The sequence below is a fragment of the Ostrea edulis genome, chromosome 4 (genome assembly GCF_947568905.1).
Source record: "Ostrea edulis chromosome 4, xbOstEdul1.1, whole genome shotgun sequence".
Classification (NCBI taxonomy): domain Eukaryota; kingdom Metazoa; phylum Mollusca; class Bivalvia; order Ostreida; family Ostreidae; genus Ostrea; species Ostrea edulis.
Window position 1 is genome coordinate 43721159 of NC_079167.1, and position 16797 is coordinate 43737955.

Consider the following 16797-nt stretch of genomic DNA (forward strand, 5'->3'; position numbering starts at 1 on the left):
ATTCAATGAGTTGAAGGAGGCCAGCAATTGGAAGAAGAACTCTTTATCGTTTTCGAGTTATTAAATAAGTATCATATGACCCAGTAACTCACTAATGGGAGGGTTTAGTGAGAGAGAAAAAATGATGAAATGTGCATTTTCTGAAGAACATTATTCGTTTGTTTGATAACACTTTTCAAATTGTTTGTTATTTTCAAGCTACAGAAGTTGAGAGATTGACTCTTTTTGGCCCCTTAAATCCCTATTTACGTAATATATAAACAAAACAATTATATGTGTAGATAGCGTTTGTTATGATAAACATTTTATATTCTACAATCGTTCACAAAATGTTGATGGTTTAGAAGATATTTGATTGAAACTTTGAATCCCCCCCCCCCTCCAGACCCCTTTTGGGAGGGATGAGACATTTTCCTTCATATAAACATAAAATATCTTGAAAAACTGCTCTTTTTTGTTCTGTCTTAACAAAACATTTCCTAGAAAGGAGATAAGCTAGATCAAATGTCATGAAATCAACGAAAAATTTTCCCATCCAGTTTTTCAAGTCCAGGCGAGTGTTTAGGCGAATCACTTCCGGTCAAATAAAAGGCCTTAGAAACATCTACAATAATGACTCTATCTTGTCTCAAAATTTCAATACTCCAGTTCCTTAGTTACGGGGTGACCGGAATTGACGTTTCGCTCACAAATTAGCATGCAAAGTGTCTTCACCAAAACATATCTTTGTTGAAATTTTCATTAAAATTGATCGAGAAATGGCAGAGAAAATCGAGGGAATTACCACGGAAAATAATAACTAAAAGAGATCTCGTTCTTCCACAAGATTCAGAATAGATATCTGACGGTGAATAAACATATTAAAATTTTCTCGATTTCTAGATACAGAATGTTGAGAAATGCTATTTCTCAACATCAAAGCAATTTTTAACATAATTCGAAGATATACTAACCCTAACCCTAACCCTGACTTTAGACCCTTTTTCTTCATATCAAAAGAAAACGTCTTGTGTTTGGAAACATTTTTGTTCAGCAAGTATTCAGAAATTCTTTACAGTTTTCAAGTTATTTAGATAAATACATTTGTATTTTTAGGGGTTAATTCTGTTACTCCCTAATGGGAGCTTTTAGTGAAGAAATGAAAAGTACATATTGTAGTGTAATTACGCCATGTCAATCCAGAATTTTCATACCTGGTTATGTACGGTTTTGTTCTCTATGTATCTATTTTTAGCTCTTCTGAGCCGAAGGCTCAAAGAGCTAATGCTATGGCCATTTGTGCGGTGTGCGTAAACTTTTTAGAAAAAGGGCTATAACTCAAGAACCCCTTGGCCAATTTTTTTCAAATTTGTTACAGGGTATCATTGGCCCAAGGGCTTTCATACATACTAAATAGAGGGATGTGACCCTTTAACAAGGGGAGATAATCAGGAAAATACAAACAAAAGTAGTGGTTGCTAAAAAAAATCTTCTCAAGAACCACTGGGCAGATTATCACCAAACTTACACATAAGGATGAGGATATGTTGTAGATTAAAAATTGTTCAAGGCATTACCCTGGGGCAAAGGGCGTGGTCTCAAGGTCACTTCAAAGTTGACCTAAATTTATATTTCCTTAAATCTTTGATATTTTAGTCATTATAAGGACTAGGATCATCAAATTTTGATAGTTGATGCATCTTAGGACCTTGTGTCAAGTTGTCTCAAAAGTAGGTCACGGTGACCTACTTTTTGAATTTTGCAGGTATTTATTTTAAAATTAATTTTGATGCATATCTTGGACACTTTGAAGTCTGTGATCATCAAAACTTGTCAGTTGGTGGATCATGGGACCTTGAAATGCGTCAACTGAAAAATAGGTCACCGTGACCTACTTTCTGAATTTTATGGCTTATCATTTATAGATATATTTTAAGTTGTTATTTCAAATACCGAGAGGTTTAAAATAATCAAATCTTGTAAGTTGATGCAACTTGAGGCCTTGAAACATATTTATAAAAAAAAAAGTAGGTCACAGTGACCTACTTTTTGAATTTCGCAGATATTCAAATTTCACATTTTCAATTTTAGATGCATATTTTGGGCACTGCAAAACCTAGGATCATCAAACTTTGTCAGTTGATGCGTCTTCAGTCTTCGGTTTGTGTCGACCAAAAAGTAGGTCACCGTGACCTACTTTTGGTATTTGACAGCTAAATTACTATATTTCAGACACTATTTGACCTACAATCATCAAACTTTGTCAGTTGATGCATCTTGAGTCTTAGGAGTGTATCGACCAAAAAGTAGGTCACTGTGACCTATTTTGCATTTGACAGTTATATTTATATATTTCAGTCACTAATTGACCTACAATCATCAAACTTTGACAGTTGATGCATCTTGAGTCTACGGAGTGTGTCGACCAAAAAGTAGGTCACCTTGACCTACTTTTGGAATTTGACGGCTATATTTATGTATTTCAGATACTATTTGACCTACAGTCATCAAACTTTGTCAGTTGATGGGTCTTGCATGTTCGAAGGGTTTCGACCAAAAAGTAGGTCACCTTGACCTACTTTTGGAATTGGACGGCTATATTTATATAATTCAGATACTATTTGACCTACAGTCATCAAACTTTGTCAGTTGTTGGGTCTTGCATGTTTGAAGGGTGTTGACGAAAAAGTAGGTCAACTTGACCTACTTTTGGAATTGGACGGCTATATTTATATATTTCAGATACTATTTGACCTACAGTCATCAAACTTTGTCAGTTGATGGGTCTTGCATGTTCAGAGTTCGCTGACCAAAAAGTAGGTCACCATGACCTACGATTGGAATTTGACAGCTATATTTCAATATTCAGATACTAATTGGCTTAAAATCATCAAACTTTGTCAGTTGATATTTCTTGGGTTCTCAAAATGTGTAAACCAAAAAGTAGGTCACATTGACCTACTTTTTTTTGAATTCTTAGGATTTAACTAAAGATTTAGAATACTAAGAGGCTAAGAATAGAAATGGTGGGGTTGTACAATTTATCAGAAGAGCGATTCTAGGCCCTTGGGCCTCTTGTCATTTCCGGTATCATTTGCACGAGATTGTTAACAGAATTCTATTTTCATAGACAGCGGCAACCCAAACTCTCCGTCGAGGCCTCATTACGTCACCTACGAATAGACCTCTCCTATGTGACGCACCACAATATACAGATTTGTATATTGTGAGTCCGCGATTATCACGCAAACAAATTACACTAAAGAAGTAGTTCGCAGTTAAAAGTTTAAAGATATTAATATTAAGAGCATTAATATAAAAGTATGGATTTTATTTTAAACATAAAATGATCAAAAGATCATTAAAAAGTAGGGATACTGTTCAAATTATTATGTAAAGTAATGAACTTGATGTTTACGTTCTTGTTTTGAAAGTTGTTTACGTTTGACGTTATGTTTTTTCGTCATTCTACAGTGACGTCACAGTATACGCGACCGAAGAAATCGCTATCCCATAATGCCTAAGTGGAAGAGTTTGGTTTGTGAGCAAACGAACTCTGGTGGAAGTTTGAGCGGCAACCATGTAAGTTATATTCTTGAAAATTGTCAGAATGATATATTGTAATGTTTATTTCACTATGCAAAGGTTGAATTGTGGAAATTATAAGTAATTTCGTAAATGCTGTTCATTTCATTTTCGAGTGAATACTATTTTTAATTTTGCAATGTTATGAATCTTTAAACTGTCTTGAATGAGATAATTTTGAATTTAGTAAATTATTTGTGCATTATGAAAAAGACAAAACTGATTATCTACTGTTCAGTAATTGATAATATGTTTTACGGTGTGACCGTTGAGACGAGTGAAGCCCATTATCATCTTGCAACACAACTTTTATCCGCCTCTTCATTTAATGCGAGAAATATAACGCGCTTGATGTAAACAGTCACAAATTGTGACGTCATATTAGCTGCAATGTTGTTGTGGTGGGTTTTTTTCTTCTCTCGAACCAAGCAAAAAGAAATGTTTTAAGCTATGAGAAAGCTTGTCTGGAATTTAAAAACGTTTATGGTACTTTCTAAACAATCTAATTATTTTAATTACGGGTTTGTCAATGAGGTATACCGCAATGACGGCGACATTTTTTCGGAAGCATTATGGGTGATAACTCATCTTTTTTCAACTGATAAAGAGCAAATCACGTGACTCATATGTGTAATCATTGGAGCGAGCTCGTCGCGTCGCTTTGCGACGCGAGCTTCGCTCGCCACTATGTATAATATACAATGTTAGGACTTTAAATAATATTTTTTAATGTGTTGACTAATTTGACACAATGTTTACATGTAAATCTGTATTCGTTTATTGACAAGTTACATGAATTACATATTTTTCTGTATTTTTTTTTTTTTTTTTTTTTTTTTTTTGGCAGCTTTCACAGAATGTCTCACAATGATGTCTGTCCCAGACCCTTGGCTGATTAAACACAATAAATGGATTACATTTTGAACTTTGGTTTTGAGGCATTTTGTTAGCTGGACAAAACACATATTGTTAAGACCATTATTTTCACAACTTTTGTTCAATAATGCTTTTCAAAACATCTGTCCTTTTAAAGATACACTGTATAAGAGATAAAAAAAAATTATGGTTTTGACCCTTTAAACCCCTAATTACGTAATATTGACCTTAGATAATATGTATACGGTGTGACCGTTGGACCGAGCGAAGCATGTAATGGTCATTGGAGTGTCCCAAGTGCAGTCTGATTAAAATCAGACCCCATACTCATATATACACCCAACGATATGATAATGAGTATGGGGTCTGATTTTAATCAGACTGTTCCAAGTGGTAATCATAATTCCGTTAAGTACGGTAGATTATGATTCATTTAAAAATATATATTTTTAATGAAATTTTCGTTGCGCTAAACACCTAGTAACATCTCAATATTAAAGGAGTTTATATGGGGACAACAGTTTTACAGAATCCGCCTATTCATTGAACGCGGGAAATAAAACGCAAGCGACATAAACTGTGCATTGTAACGTCACATTTAGCCTCGACATTTTTCTCTTTTTCAAAGCAAACAATTATAAACAACAATAATACATTCCGTACACTCTAAAAACAATGTTTAGGTTTGGAACACTTTTTAAACGTGTTTAGGTCTAAACGTGTTTAGGATTGTGCTTATATCCTAAACGCGAAGTGTAATAAACATGTTCTACCCTAAACATGTTCAGACTGAGAACATGTTTAGCTATGCAAAAATACAGTATCTAAACACAAAATAACATGCTAAACACTTGCTAAACACATTCCTAAACGTCTAAACACAATCCTAAACGTCTATGCGTTTAGGTTTTGAACACGATAAGCTTAGTAACATTGTTGACATTAGTTTTACAGTCTTCATGTAGAATATTCCTGTCTTCTGTAAATGAAATTCGAATTGCAGAAAAAATTGCATGTCAGAATTGCCATACTTCAAACTGCTATAGTGTACCAGGTCCCGATAGTGACCATAGTGTACATCATACGCCGTATTGCAAGTATACACTGTCGAGGTCGATATCCAAAATTGATGGAACCATTAGAAGAGCCGTCTATGGGCTTCAACCCTTTCCTGTTGGAAATGAGCAGAGTTTAGGAGTATCCAGAAAATTTTATCTGGAATTCCATTTCAACTTGAACAGGTCTGGACACATACATATTGAATTTTAAAAAATAGTGTAATTCATTGTCTCTGGTATTAGACGTGCCTTTAGTGTTAATTTAAACCAATGCATCACTCTTACTTTGCATTGGAACAAAATTCATTTAAATCTTGTGAAAGAGAACATCAGTTGCAATTGATGCCCCCCCCCCCTTTTTTTTAATTCAACATGTGACAGTGCCTGTTATGAAAAAACTAGCATATCAAAGACAAAAAAATTGTTGAAGTTGTACTTGCCGGGTGATATTTAACCATGTATAGTTTACTTCTTATATGTGCATAAGTGATTTTTAATGGTTTTGTCTTTAACATGTATCGCGGAAATGTCAACCGTGTTGTTTCGGCAATTAGAATATAGAAATAGACTTGCAATGTAATTTGAGAAGAACCGCCCAAACCCGTGTAGTGATTTTGGGGGGGGGGTGGATTTTTAGTATTTCTGGTCGGGCTCGGAGTCCTCTGAGCCTGCACGTGATTTTCTCTCTCTCTTACCCGCGAACTCTAGGCAATCGGACGTGTTTTAGAAAGTGCAGCAGTGTAGTTATTGTATTTGTTAACCCCTTGCAAGTTGTTCTGTGTATTTGTGAATATATCTGTTTATAAGTGTTTTCCGGTGTTCTTTGTGTGTAGGAAATCACTTTACCCGCATTGTTCGATTTGAAACATCATGGATCCCATAGACACAGTTTGTAATGCAAGGGATATTCTTGCTAGATTTTGCAATGTTATTCTCCTATAATAGAAGAGAAAGCTACTATTTAAGACTCTTTAATGCTGTGGATTGAGTTTTAAATAGAAGGTTAGCAAATCATTTTGTAATTGAGACAAAGTCAAAACCTAAATACAAGGAGAACTAAACATGTTCAAAACCTAAACACAAAAGAGGTAAACGTGTTCAAAACCTAAACACAATAAGGGTAAACATGTTCAAAACCTAAACATAATAAGGGTTAAACATGTTCTACACCTAAACATTAAAAGAATTAAACATGTTCAAAACCTAAACACATTGGGTTAAACATGTTTAAAACCTAAACACAGAAAGTGTTAAACATGTTTAGATTTAGAACGCGTTCAAAACTGTACACAAGAAATGTGTTTAACTTTGTGTTTAGGATCTAAACACCATTTTTAGAGTGTATGCAATGAAAAAGGCCATTAAAACTAAACAAAATTAACCAATCAAGTAAAATTGGTAAAAAAGTAACCGTAATATTTTATCGTATATTCTTATTCAAAGAAACTCATGAACTCGTTCATTTATTTAGTCGTATTACGGTTTTATATGTAATTATTTGCTAATACCTGTTACAATGATAATTATACTATTCACTTTGAACAAGCTGAGTGTTTAAATTACGAATTGCACGTCAGAGTCTTCTATTATTGGCATTCAAAATAAAGCACAAATAACTGTTGAAACAGGTAATAAAAAAATAAATGGTGGCGCCCATATGGATCACGAAAATTTCAGTGAACGTATATAGAGATTATCTTTTTCTTTTGCTGATTTTGACTTTTCTTTTACATACGTGTTACCTTTAGAGCCTTGCTTCGCGGACGGGCCTTCGGCCCGTCCGAGCTTCGCTCGGTATAATTCATATTTAGATCAGGATTCTTAAGATAAAAATTATGTAACATATAACCCAAACAAGGATTTGTGTATATGGTACATGCAAGATGAAGATAACGAACAGTGATCAATGTCATAACTCCTAATGTATACGGTGTGACCGTTGGACCGAGCGAAGCATGTAATGGTCATTGGAGTGTCCCAAGTGGTAATCATAATTCCGTTAAGTACGGTAGATTATGATTCATTTAAAAATATATATTTTGAATGAAATTTTCCTTGCGCTAAACATCCAGTAACATCTCAATATTAAAGGAGTTTATATGGGGACAACAGTTTTACAGGATCCGCCTATTCATTGAACGCGGGAAATAAAACGCTAGGCGACGTCAAATGTGCATTATGACGTCACATTTAGCCTCGACTTTTTTCTCTATTTTCAAAGCAAACAATTATAAACATCGATAATACATTCCGTATGCAATGAAAAAGGCCGTTAAAACTAAACAAAATTAACCAATGAATTCAAAATGGTAAAAAAGTAACCGTAATTTTATATTCTTATTCAAAGAAACTCATGAACTCGTTCATCTATTTAGTCTTATTACGGTTTTATATGTAATTATTTGCTAAAACCTGTTACAATGATAATTATACTATTCACTTTGAACAAACTGAGTGTTTAAATTACGAATTGCACGTCAGAGTCTTCCATTATTGGCATTCAAAATAAAGCACGAATAACTGTTGAAGCAGATAATGAAAAAATAAATGGCGGCGCCCATATGGATCACGAAAATTTAAGTGAACGTATATAGAGATTATCTCTTTTTCTTTTGCTTTATTTTGACTTTTTTCTTTTACATGTATATACGTGTTAACTTTAGAGCCTTGCTTCGCGGACGGGCCTTGGGCCCGTCCGAGCTTCGCTCGGTATAAGCAATACAAAATAGATACTTGGGCAAACATGGACCCCTGGACACACCAGAGGTGAGATCAGGTGCCTAGGAGGAGTAAGCATCCCTGTTGACCGGTCACACCCGCCGTGAGCCCTATCTCAGGTAAACAGAGTTATCCGCAGTCAAAATCAGTGTACATGTAATTATCAGGATGATTATGAACATTTTATATTCTACGATTCTTCACAAAATGTTGATGGTTTAGAAGATATTTGCTTGAGATTTTGAGCACCTCTAGACCATTTTTTGAGGGGTCAGTCCTTTTATCTACATATGAACAGAAAGATTTTGGAAAACTGCACACTTTTCGTTTGATACATCTAAACAAAATATTCATAAAAGAGAATGAGATAGTCTAGATAAAATGTCAACAAGATGTGTTTGTGAAACACAAATGCCCCCGATAATGGCCAATTCCGAAGATGCCCAAGGTCACAAGGGCAAATATCTTGGTACCAGTAGAAAGATCTTGTCAAAAGAAATGCTCATGTACAATATGAACGCTCTAATATTTACCATTTAGAAGTTATGACCAATGTAAAAAAAAAATTAAAGTAGGTCAAATGTCAAGGTCAAAAGGTTCAATACCAACGGAAAGATCTTGTAACAAGGAATACTCATGTGAAATATTAAAGCTCTATCTCTTACTGTTCAAAAGTTATTAGCAAGGTTAAAGTTTTCAAAAAGTAGGTCTAACTCCAAGGTCACAGGGTCAAAAATGTTGGTACCCACGGAAAGGTCTTGTCACAAGGAATACTCATGTGAAATATCAAAGCTCTATCACTTACTGTTCAAAAGGTATTAGCAAGGTTAAAGTTTTCAAAAAGTAGGTCAAATTCCAAGGTCAAGGGTAAAAAATGTTGGTAGCCACGGAAAGGTCTTGTCACAAGGAATACTCATGTGAAATATCAAAGCTCTATCACTTACTGTTCAAAAGGTATTTACAAGGTTAAAGTTTTCAAAAAGTAGGTCAAACGTCAAGGTCACGGGGTCAAAAATGTTGGTTCCCACGGAAAGGTCTTGTCACAAGGAATACTCATGAAATATCAAAGCTCTATCTCTTACTGTTCAAACGTTATTAGCAAGGTTAAAGTTTTCAAAAAGTAAGTCAAACCCCAAGGTCAAGGTCACGGGGTCAAAAATGTTGGTACCCACGGAAAGGTCTTGTCACAAGGAATACTCATGTGAAATATCAAGCTCTATCACTTACTGTTCAAAAGTTATTAGCAAGGTTAAAGTTTCAGACAGAATGACAGACAGGACAAAAACAATATGCCCTCCGATCTTCGATCTCGGGGGCATAAAAATCACAGAAATGGACGAAATATTTCACATTCAGAATGACGTCTACATCTTGTCAAAATTCAAGACTTATGGAGGAGATAGGTGAACAATACGGATCTCCAAAAAGTCACTAAAAGGGAGATAACTCCCGAAAGGAAATGTGATGTTTCGCTCACAAATTAGCATGCAAAGTTTCAAAAAGTGTAGTCTTTGATTTATTGTGAGGAATGGTCGTGTAAAGTGTTGAAAAATCATGCGTTTTGATGTTTTTGATTTGAAAAAGTTTTGCTATTTGAAGTTTACGAAAAGTTCTTTAGAATTTTTTAGAATCCACATATGATTTACACTTCTTCTGGCATATGTAGTCGCACAGTAAGTTTAAAGTTTCTCATTTTCAGCTGTTATTATTTTCGTGAGGAGCAAATATAGGGGCTTGGTAGAGCACTTACTGGATTCAGCAATGTATCTTTGTAAGGGTTTTAATGTAGTTTATAAATCCAGTATAGGTATGTTAAAATCCACCTATGACGTCATTCTTTTGTTCGAACACTCCATTATTTTTCAGGAATGGAGAGTTCGGAAAGTAGGTCGACCTTTATACAAGTAGATATAAATGCATGCAACAAAAGAATGAAAAACGTAAGACATGATTAAAATTAAATTGAAATTTAGTTTTTATTAATGTTTACAGTGGATTTTAAGTGGGTCAATGTACTCGTATCACTCCATTCCTTAAAAGCAATGGACCTCGGCCCCTTCGGAGCCTCGGTCCATTACTTTTAAGGAATGGAGCGATACTCGTACATTAACCCTTACGTAACTCATATTCATTCGACCCATTGACTTGGAATATTAAATGTATCTAAAACTGGGGCATGGTTTTGAAGAATTTCATCTTTTGAAAGGGCAGTTGGAAAATATGTACGATTACCAAAAGTGGAATTAATGCCGAATTCGTTTAAAATACAGTTGTAATAATGAGCCTTACAAAGACAATGTTGTTACAGGCTTTGTCAGCTGGAACCAAAACATATTCCTCAAGTAACCAAATTCTTTTATCACCACTGGTTTAATAAACAAAGAAGGATAGATGGCATGTGCTTTTGTTTTAATAGGTCTAATGCGGGATTTTTATATTCCTCTTATACTTTTAATCCATTCTGACAATGTATCAAGTTCTTCTTTTTCATATTTATCGCATCGTCTGGCATAATCTTCGACAGAATTCATAATAGAGATGAAGTTATATCGCCAATTGAAAGACCGTGGTTGTTTTATATTGTTTCTTGGTTCCTGACTTCCATGATGCCAACAGGATCGAGCTGCTTGTTGAGAATTCCTCGTTTCTGAAACTGCGACCGGACAATCGACGTGCCATCAGGACTACCTAGCTCTTCAAAGGATACTGTACATCCATGCCTGGAAGTGTTAAAAGATTGTCCGTCATGGGTAAAATCACAGGCTGATTCATCAATCTCGTCAGTATTCGATTGAACCATGGTTGTGTTCGCCAAACTGTAGCATTCTGCCTTGTTCTGACCAATCTTCTTCACCACACGTCCGATGAAACTGAAAGGAGGATTGAGATAACCATGAATATTTTTCCATAAAAAAACTAAATGCATTAACATTGGTAGCTCCTGGGTCTGGATGCCAAGAACAGTATCTATCTATTTGCATAAACACAGGTTTACTTAAAGCTGACATGAATTAATAAATACGTACACCTTTCTCATCTTATCCGCCATATTTCTCTCAGGTAGCCTAATTTACTCTACCCGTATATACTCCAAATGTGATTGTCACACCTGAGTGATTTTTCTAGGTGGACTCGACCAGTGCACATCTCCGATAGTAAAAAAAGGAAATGAGAAACAAAGAAAATAACATTTTAAAACATTATGCTTTGCTCAAAATTACAAAATATTGATTGTATACTAATGCAACATTCTGGAAGTTTAGATAAGTTAGACAAAAATGCAAAAAGAAAAAGTTTTTCTTGCATACTTGCAAGTGCATGCAAGTATTTGCATTTTCTAATAAAATAAATGCGGATAACTCATTTGCCAATTACATACTGATAGAATGGAATAGACAAAGAGCATAAAATATATTATTTTTATCAATTCTTGCAAAATAAAGGTGCATGCCATATGCATAATATGCAATGCACAAGGTATAATCGCCAAAAAAAGTATCAAATACGGGCGTCTATTCAACAGGTATCGGAGATGTGCACTTACCGAAAATATTAGATTCTCTTTATTCTGATAAATCCACGAAACAAAATGATAAACTCCATTTGTATCTCGTTAGAACTTTACAACACGTTGTCATTCCATTATACAGACTGCGACACACTTCACCCGTGCCAAACAGGGTGTCTTCAATCAGGGGAGATGTCAGAGTCGAAAAATTTTCCTGTTTTGAAAGCTTGTCTGGTCGAGGTTTTGCAGTTTGTAGAAATCGGAAATCTAATATCTGGTTGGATATATTGCGTGCACAATTCAAATCTTCTCGATGATCATATACAAACTTGGATATACAAATAAGGGAATAATGATCGAAAATATACATCTGTGTGCAAATGTGTGTATTACATTTACAATCCATAATAAACAGTTCATTACACAAAGACACATATGAAAGGAAATTTATAAACGAAAATATAGTTTTGTTGTCTCTTTTGGAACCACATAATTATTTACGGTCTCTGTATGTCCATATTCATTGAGAGAGAGAGAGAGAGAGAGAGAGCGACCGTCCTACTTTGATTTAAAATATATCATTTCACAGAAGGAAAGAAAATTGATCACTTATATAAATGTAAGCTTACAAGCATTAAAAATTTCCAGCTACATGTATTTAAAAATTTGTGATTGACAATATATTGGAAACTTACAGGAGTTGATGCTTATAATTGAATTCATTACAAATTTTAAAAAAAAATTAGTTTGAACTGTGCATGTAGAAAATACTGACTTTGTATGTTAGAATAACGGGAAAAAAGTAAATTGTCAAAAAAAAGTGGGGAAAGCAGAGCAGCCTTCCTGCCCACCCCAACCCCCTGTTTTCGTGCCTGAAACAACATATCAATTCGTGTTGAAAGAAAGGTACATATCTACATTTCATTAAATTCCAAAGGAGCTCGAATTCATATGTTCCCCTATTAATTATTTTGTATGCAAGATTCGTTCCCGAATTTAGAATCATGCTTTCAGTCAGAGCAGAAATGAATTCATTTTGAAGTACATCTAGTTTGAATGCAAATGTTGGGTTCCTTCTTTTAATTTCATCAGACTCGTTAGAAACCCCTCACCCAAACTATGCAGCTTTGTTTTTATTGATATCTAAATCGGTATAAATGAATCCGGATATAAATTATATAATGTTTTTTCGTGATCATATAGATATTGATACTGAAAATGAAAAAAGAAAATGTTTATATTCTTGCCTTCTGCATATCCTACTAATGCATTACAGTATATTGACATTGTATCATATCAAATAAAACCTCAACACGAATTTTACTGATTTATGCATACTAACATCTTATCGAATACATTTGAATTTGAAATTTCTATGTACAGCGGTATGGCCATTGCACCAGATCTACGAAATGAAAATATTTATGAATAAATTACAATCAAGCCTCAAAGTATAATCATTATGGCATGTTACAGAAACGTTAAAACACACAAATGCTATAGTCCTGCAATGCATGCATGCGATTTTTCTGAATACATGTATTTATGTATTCATGAATGAAGTTCCTACGCTTGAAAATATCTTGGTCTTTATGCATTTTGTTTTGTGATTTTTGGTTTACCATTCCTTACACTGTGTAAATGAAGGAAAACTTGGTAAAGGGTGCAATTCTACATGCACCATACAATTAGTATACATGCATGTGTTTCAAAGCAAGTACATGTAATAACCAGGCATGTATCGTCATTTTTCATGGGGAGGGGGGGGGGGGGGTACAACAGGGGGAAAATGGAAAATTGAATTCTTCAAAATTTCTTGCCATTCAAAATAATAATTAAAAAAGATGAACGAAAACAGCAATAAAATAAAACAAAACACTCAAACAAACCAAGATGTTTTGTCCGATGTTCAAAGTCCTAATGTGGGGGTGAAGGGTTAAAGAGTCTTTAAGTTTGACTACCTCAATAATTTCCCCCAACACTTCATTTTCTTCAACCGTTGGGGGTCGGATGGGGTGGTTAGAGTCCTCTACTATGAGTGCCTCATATCTTCATTTTCTTAATTGGTGGTGGTGTGTGTCTTCTACTATTATATCAGAACTTTCAAGCTGGGGTAAGTGGGGGAGGGGTTGTCACTCAATGTATCTTTTATTTGCATTACAAACTAACAAAAAATGGATATTGTTATTAAAGGTGGGTGACAGACACTCTTGTCCTCTCCCCTTGATGTTTGATAACGACGCATAATATGATAAACTCGATTATTACATTTTGCATTAGTACAATTTGCGTCGAGTTCGACGCAGAATGTAATAACGCAAAATGGCATAGATATATATAAGATCTATTGAGCGCCAAATTAGCATAAAATGAAGTAATTGAAAATAACATTATTTAAAAATATGTTTAATTTTTAATTATTGCGTGCTTTAATTGAATTAAATAAATCTGTATTATCAATTAATGAGAGCAATATTGAGTTACTAGTACTGTTCTTCTTTTATTGAATTAACGATATCATTTGTCTTAATAAGAGCACAATTATTACAAGATCATCGGTTATCTCTCTCTCTCTCTCTCTCTCTCTCTCTCTCTCATCCCATACACTCGTACAGTGTTGTATATGCAAATTTATGTACCTAAATGATTTCCTGATTTATAAATCTGCAATACTCTGACCAGTAAATCATATGGTATAAGGATTCATGCACAATACAGGGTAAATATTATACTCTGATACTTCCCCTGATTGAAGATAGCTGATCGGCACGGGCTAAGTGTGTCGCAGTCTGTACAATGGACAATGTTGTTTACTGTTGGAATGCAAATGGAGTTTATCGTTTTGTTTCATGGATTATGCAAATAAAGGGAGTTTTACTACTACTTAGAGTATTTTCGACAAGTGTACACGTACATCTGCGGTCCTTTACAGATATTACGAGTAGGCCCAGGTAAACAGTCGTCTGCATTCGATGCGTTTTCATGGCGAGCATACATGCCATTTTTATAAGTACAGTAGTATTTCTGTATTTGCCTTTTACTTGAAGTAATTGTGAATAGTATAGATTGTATACTCTTTGCTTATTCCATTTTATCAATAGATAAAAGATGAAATATTTCTCCGCATTTTTGTATAGTTTTGACATATTTACTGCAAATGTACGCACGTTCATGTAAAGAAAGGGCATTCTATATATATTTATCCAAATATATATATTTAGAAGGATTTACTACTGTACGATATGTTTATTATAATTTTGAGCACTGCGTGGTGTTCCAAAACGTGATTTCATTTCTTCTTGATGTCCTATAAATTAGTATCGGAGATGTACGTGTTACCTGTCGAAGCTACCCGCACAGGTAAATCGAAGACACTGATGTGAAGTGAAGCGTAGCAAAGCTCGTCCCCTTATATACCATGCGAACCCTGATACATATAACAATAGAAATTCCAACTAATATGGCGGATTAGCAGAGAAATATGGCGGACCTATCTGTGAGGGTAAGATGACTCAGATGGACTTAAATGTAGTGATCCATGGGCAGTCCATGGGTCTCTTTCCATTGATATCAATTATTTATTTAAATATGAAATGGTTATTTAAACATATTCGGTGTATTATACTGTATAGTGATATAAATTTCTATCAAAAAATATGTATAGGTAATAGATTTGGTCCAGTTATTACAAGAAATTGTATGAAAAATAACTAAATATTTAGGCAATCATTGTGAGTGCGAAAAGGTCAACTGCAATAGCACACACTATATATCATTCTTAAATGGCTCATAGAAACTTCTAATATTGTGAGTTTGAATGCTCAATATGGTAATTTGGGAATGCTTAATCATTTAAGGTCAATAGTTTATCTCTGCTGACTGTATCTCTTAAAATTCATTTCTAGAAGGGAGGGGGTAGGGTTACAAAATCTGACATAGTTTCAGATTAAACCTCATTTGGTATATTTTTTTCTATTCAATATTTTAGATACTACTTGACTTATTGTAAAAATGAAATAAAATCAGAAATTTTATGAGCAGAATTTTGTTGTCAGAAAATGTATGTCTGATAGTATTTGAGAAACGCCATATTTAGGGTAAATTTGGCCAATTGCCAAGTCGAATCATGCCAATGTTTTCCTTAGATGCATTTTGAATTTCTAATCCATGTTGATTTTTTATCTGTTTGTGTTTAATTTACATAACTAGATATGACAAACAATATTTCTGGTGTCAATAAAATTTGTATTGGCTTTTGTGTTAATTTGCTCAATTTTGGCATTTTTTGCCTTTTGGAGCTGCAAAAGAGGGGATTTCAATCTCGCTTTCCTCGAAAATTAATCTGATCACTTTTGTTGATTTTCTGATATGTTTTAGGATAAAGTCAAAATGTTATAATAAATAAAATTGAAAAAATTCAATGAGCGTTTTTTTTTGGGATAGCTATCAATAGCTACCTTAATAGATCTTGTATATCCATGCCATTTTGCGTTATTACATTCTGCGTCGAACTCGACGCAAATTGTACTAATGCAAAATGTAATAATCGAGTTTATTATATAGCTTATAAATAGTCTAATATAAAATCTGGGTAAAATCTAGAGAATGTTAGCGTTCAATATCCTGAGAATTTATTGAACGCTAACTTTACATTGCGTAAATTGTATGCGCCCGAAACATTCCGAGTATGAGCGTTCAATATTGACGTTACCGTAACGACGTAAACAAGCCAAAATGTCAAACGACGGTCCTCCAAATCTGACAGAGCCGGTATTTGATATTTACTTAAGCAAAATGTTTTACTGTACATAAATTATGATGTCCCCATTTACAAAATCAGTTTGCTTCATGCATTAATGACGGGTTAAATATTGAACAGTTAAGAAATGCATGCTGTTATTGCACACTGCCAATATTGATGAATTCTCGTCTATTTTGGAGTAGTTTGAGTGAAAAGGGATATAATTTAACAATTAAATACTTTAGCTATATAATAAAAGGGTTATTGAACTTATATAGGTGAATATTGGCACTCGTTGGCTGTCAAAATGCACTCGCAAGCTCGTGCATTTT

General features: G+C 34.2%; 2 protein-coding genes across 2 annotated transcripts in view; both read right to left on the bottom strand.

The window, feature by feature from the left end:
• LOC125672143 (uncharacterized) overlaps positions 1 to 16797 on the bottom strand; it is a 171405-nt gene that overhangs the window by 91812 nt on the left and 62796 nt on the right. The window lies entirely within an intron of this gene.
• LOC130054141 (uncharacterized) lies at positions 10617 to 12010 on the bottom strand. Its single transcript, XM_056162717.1, has 2 exons — positions 11243 to 12010; positions 10617 to 11086 (listed from the first exon to the last, which is right to left on the bottom strand). The coding sequence occupies exons 1-2, from the start codon at positions 11263 to 11265 to the stop codon at positions 10792 to 10794; spliced, it is 318 nt and encodes a 105-aa protein (XP_056018692.1). The 5' UTR covers positions 11266 to 12010; the 3' UTR covers positions 10617 to 10791.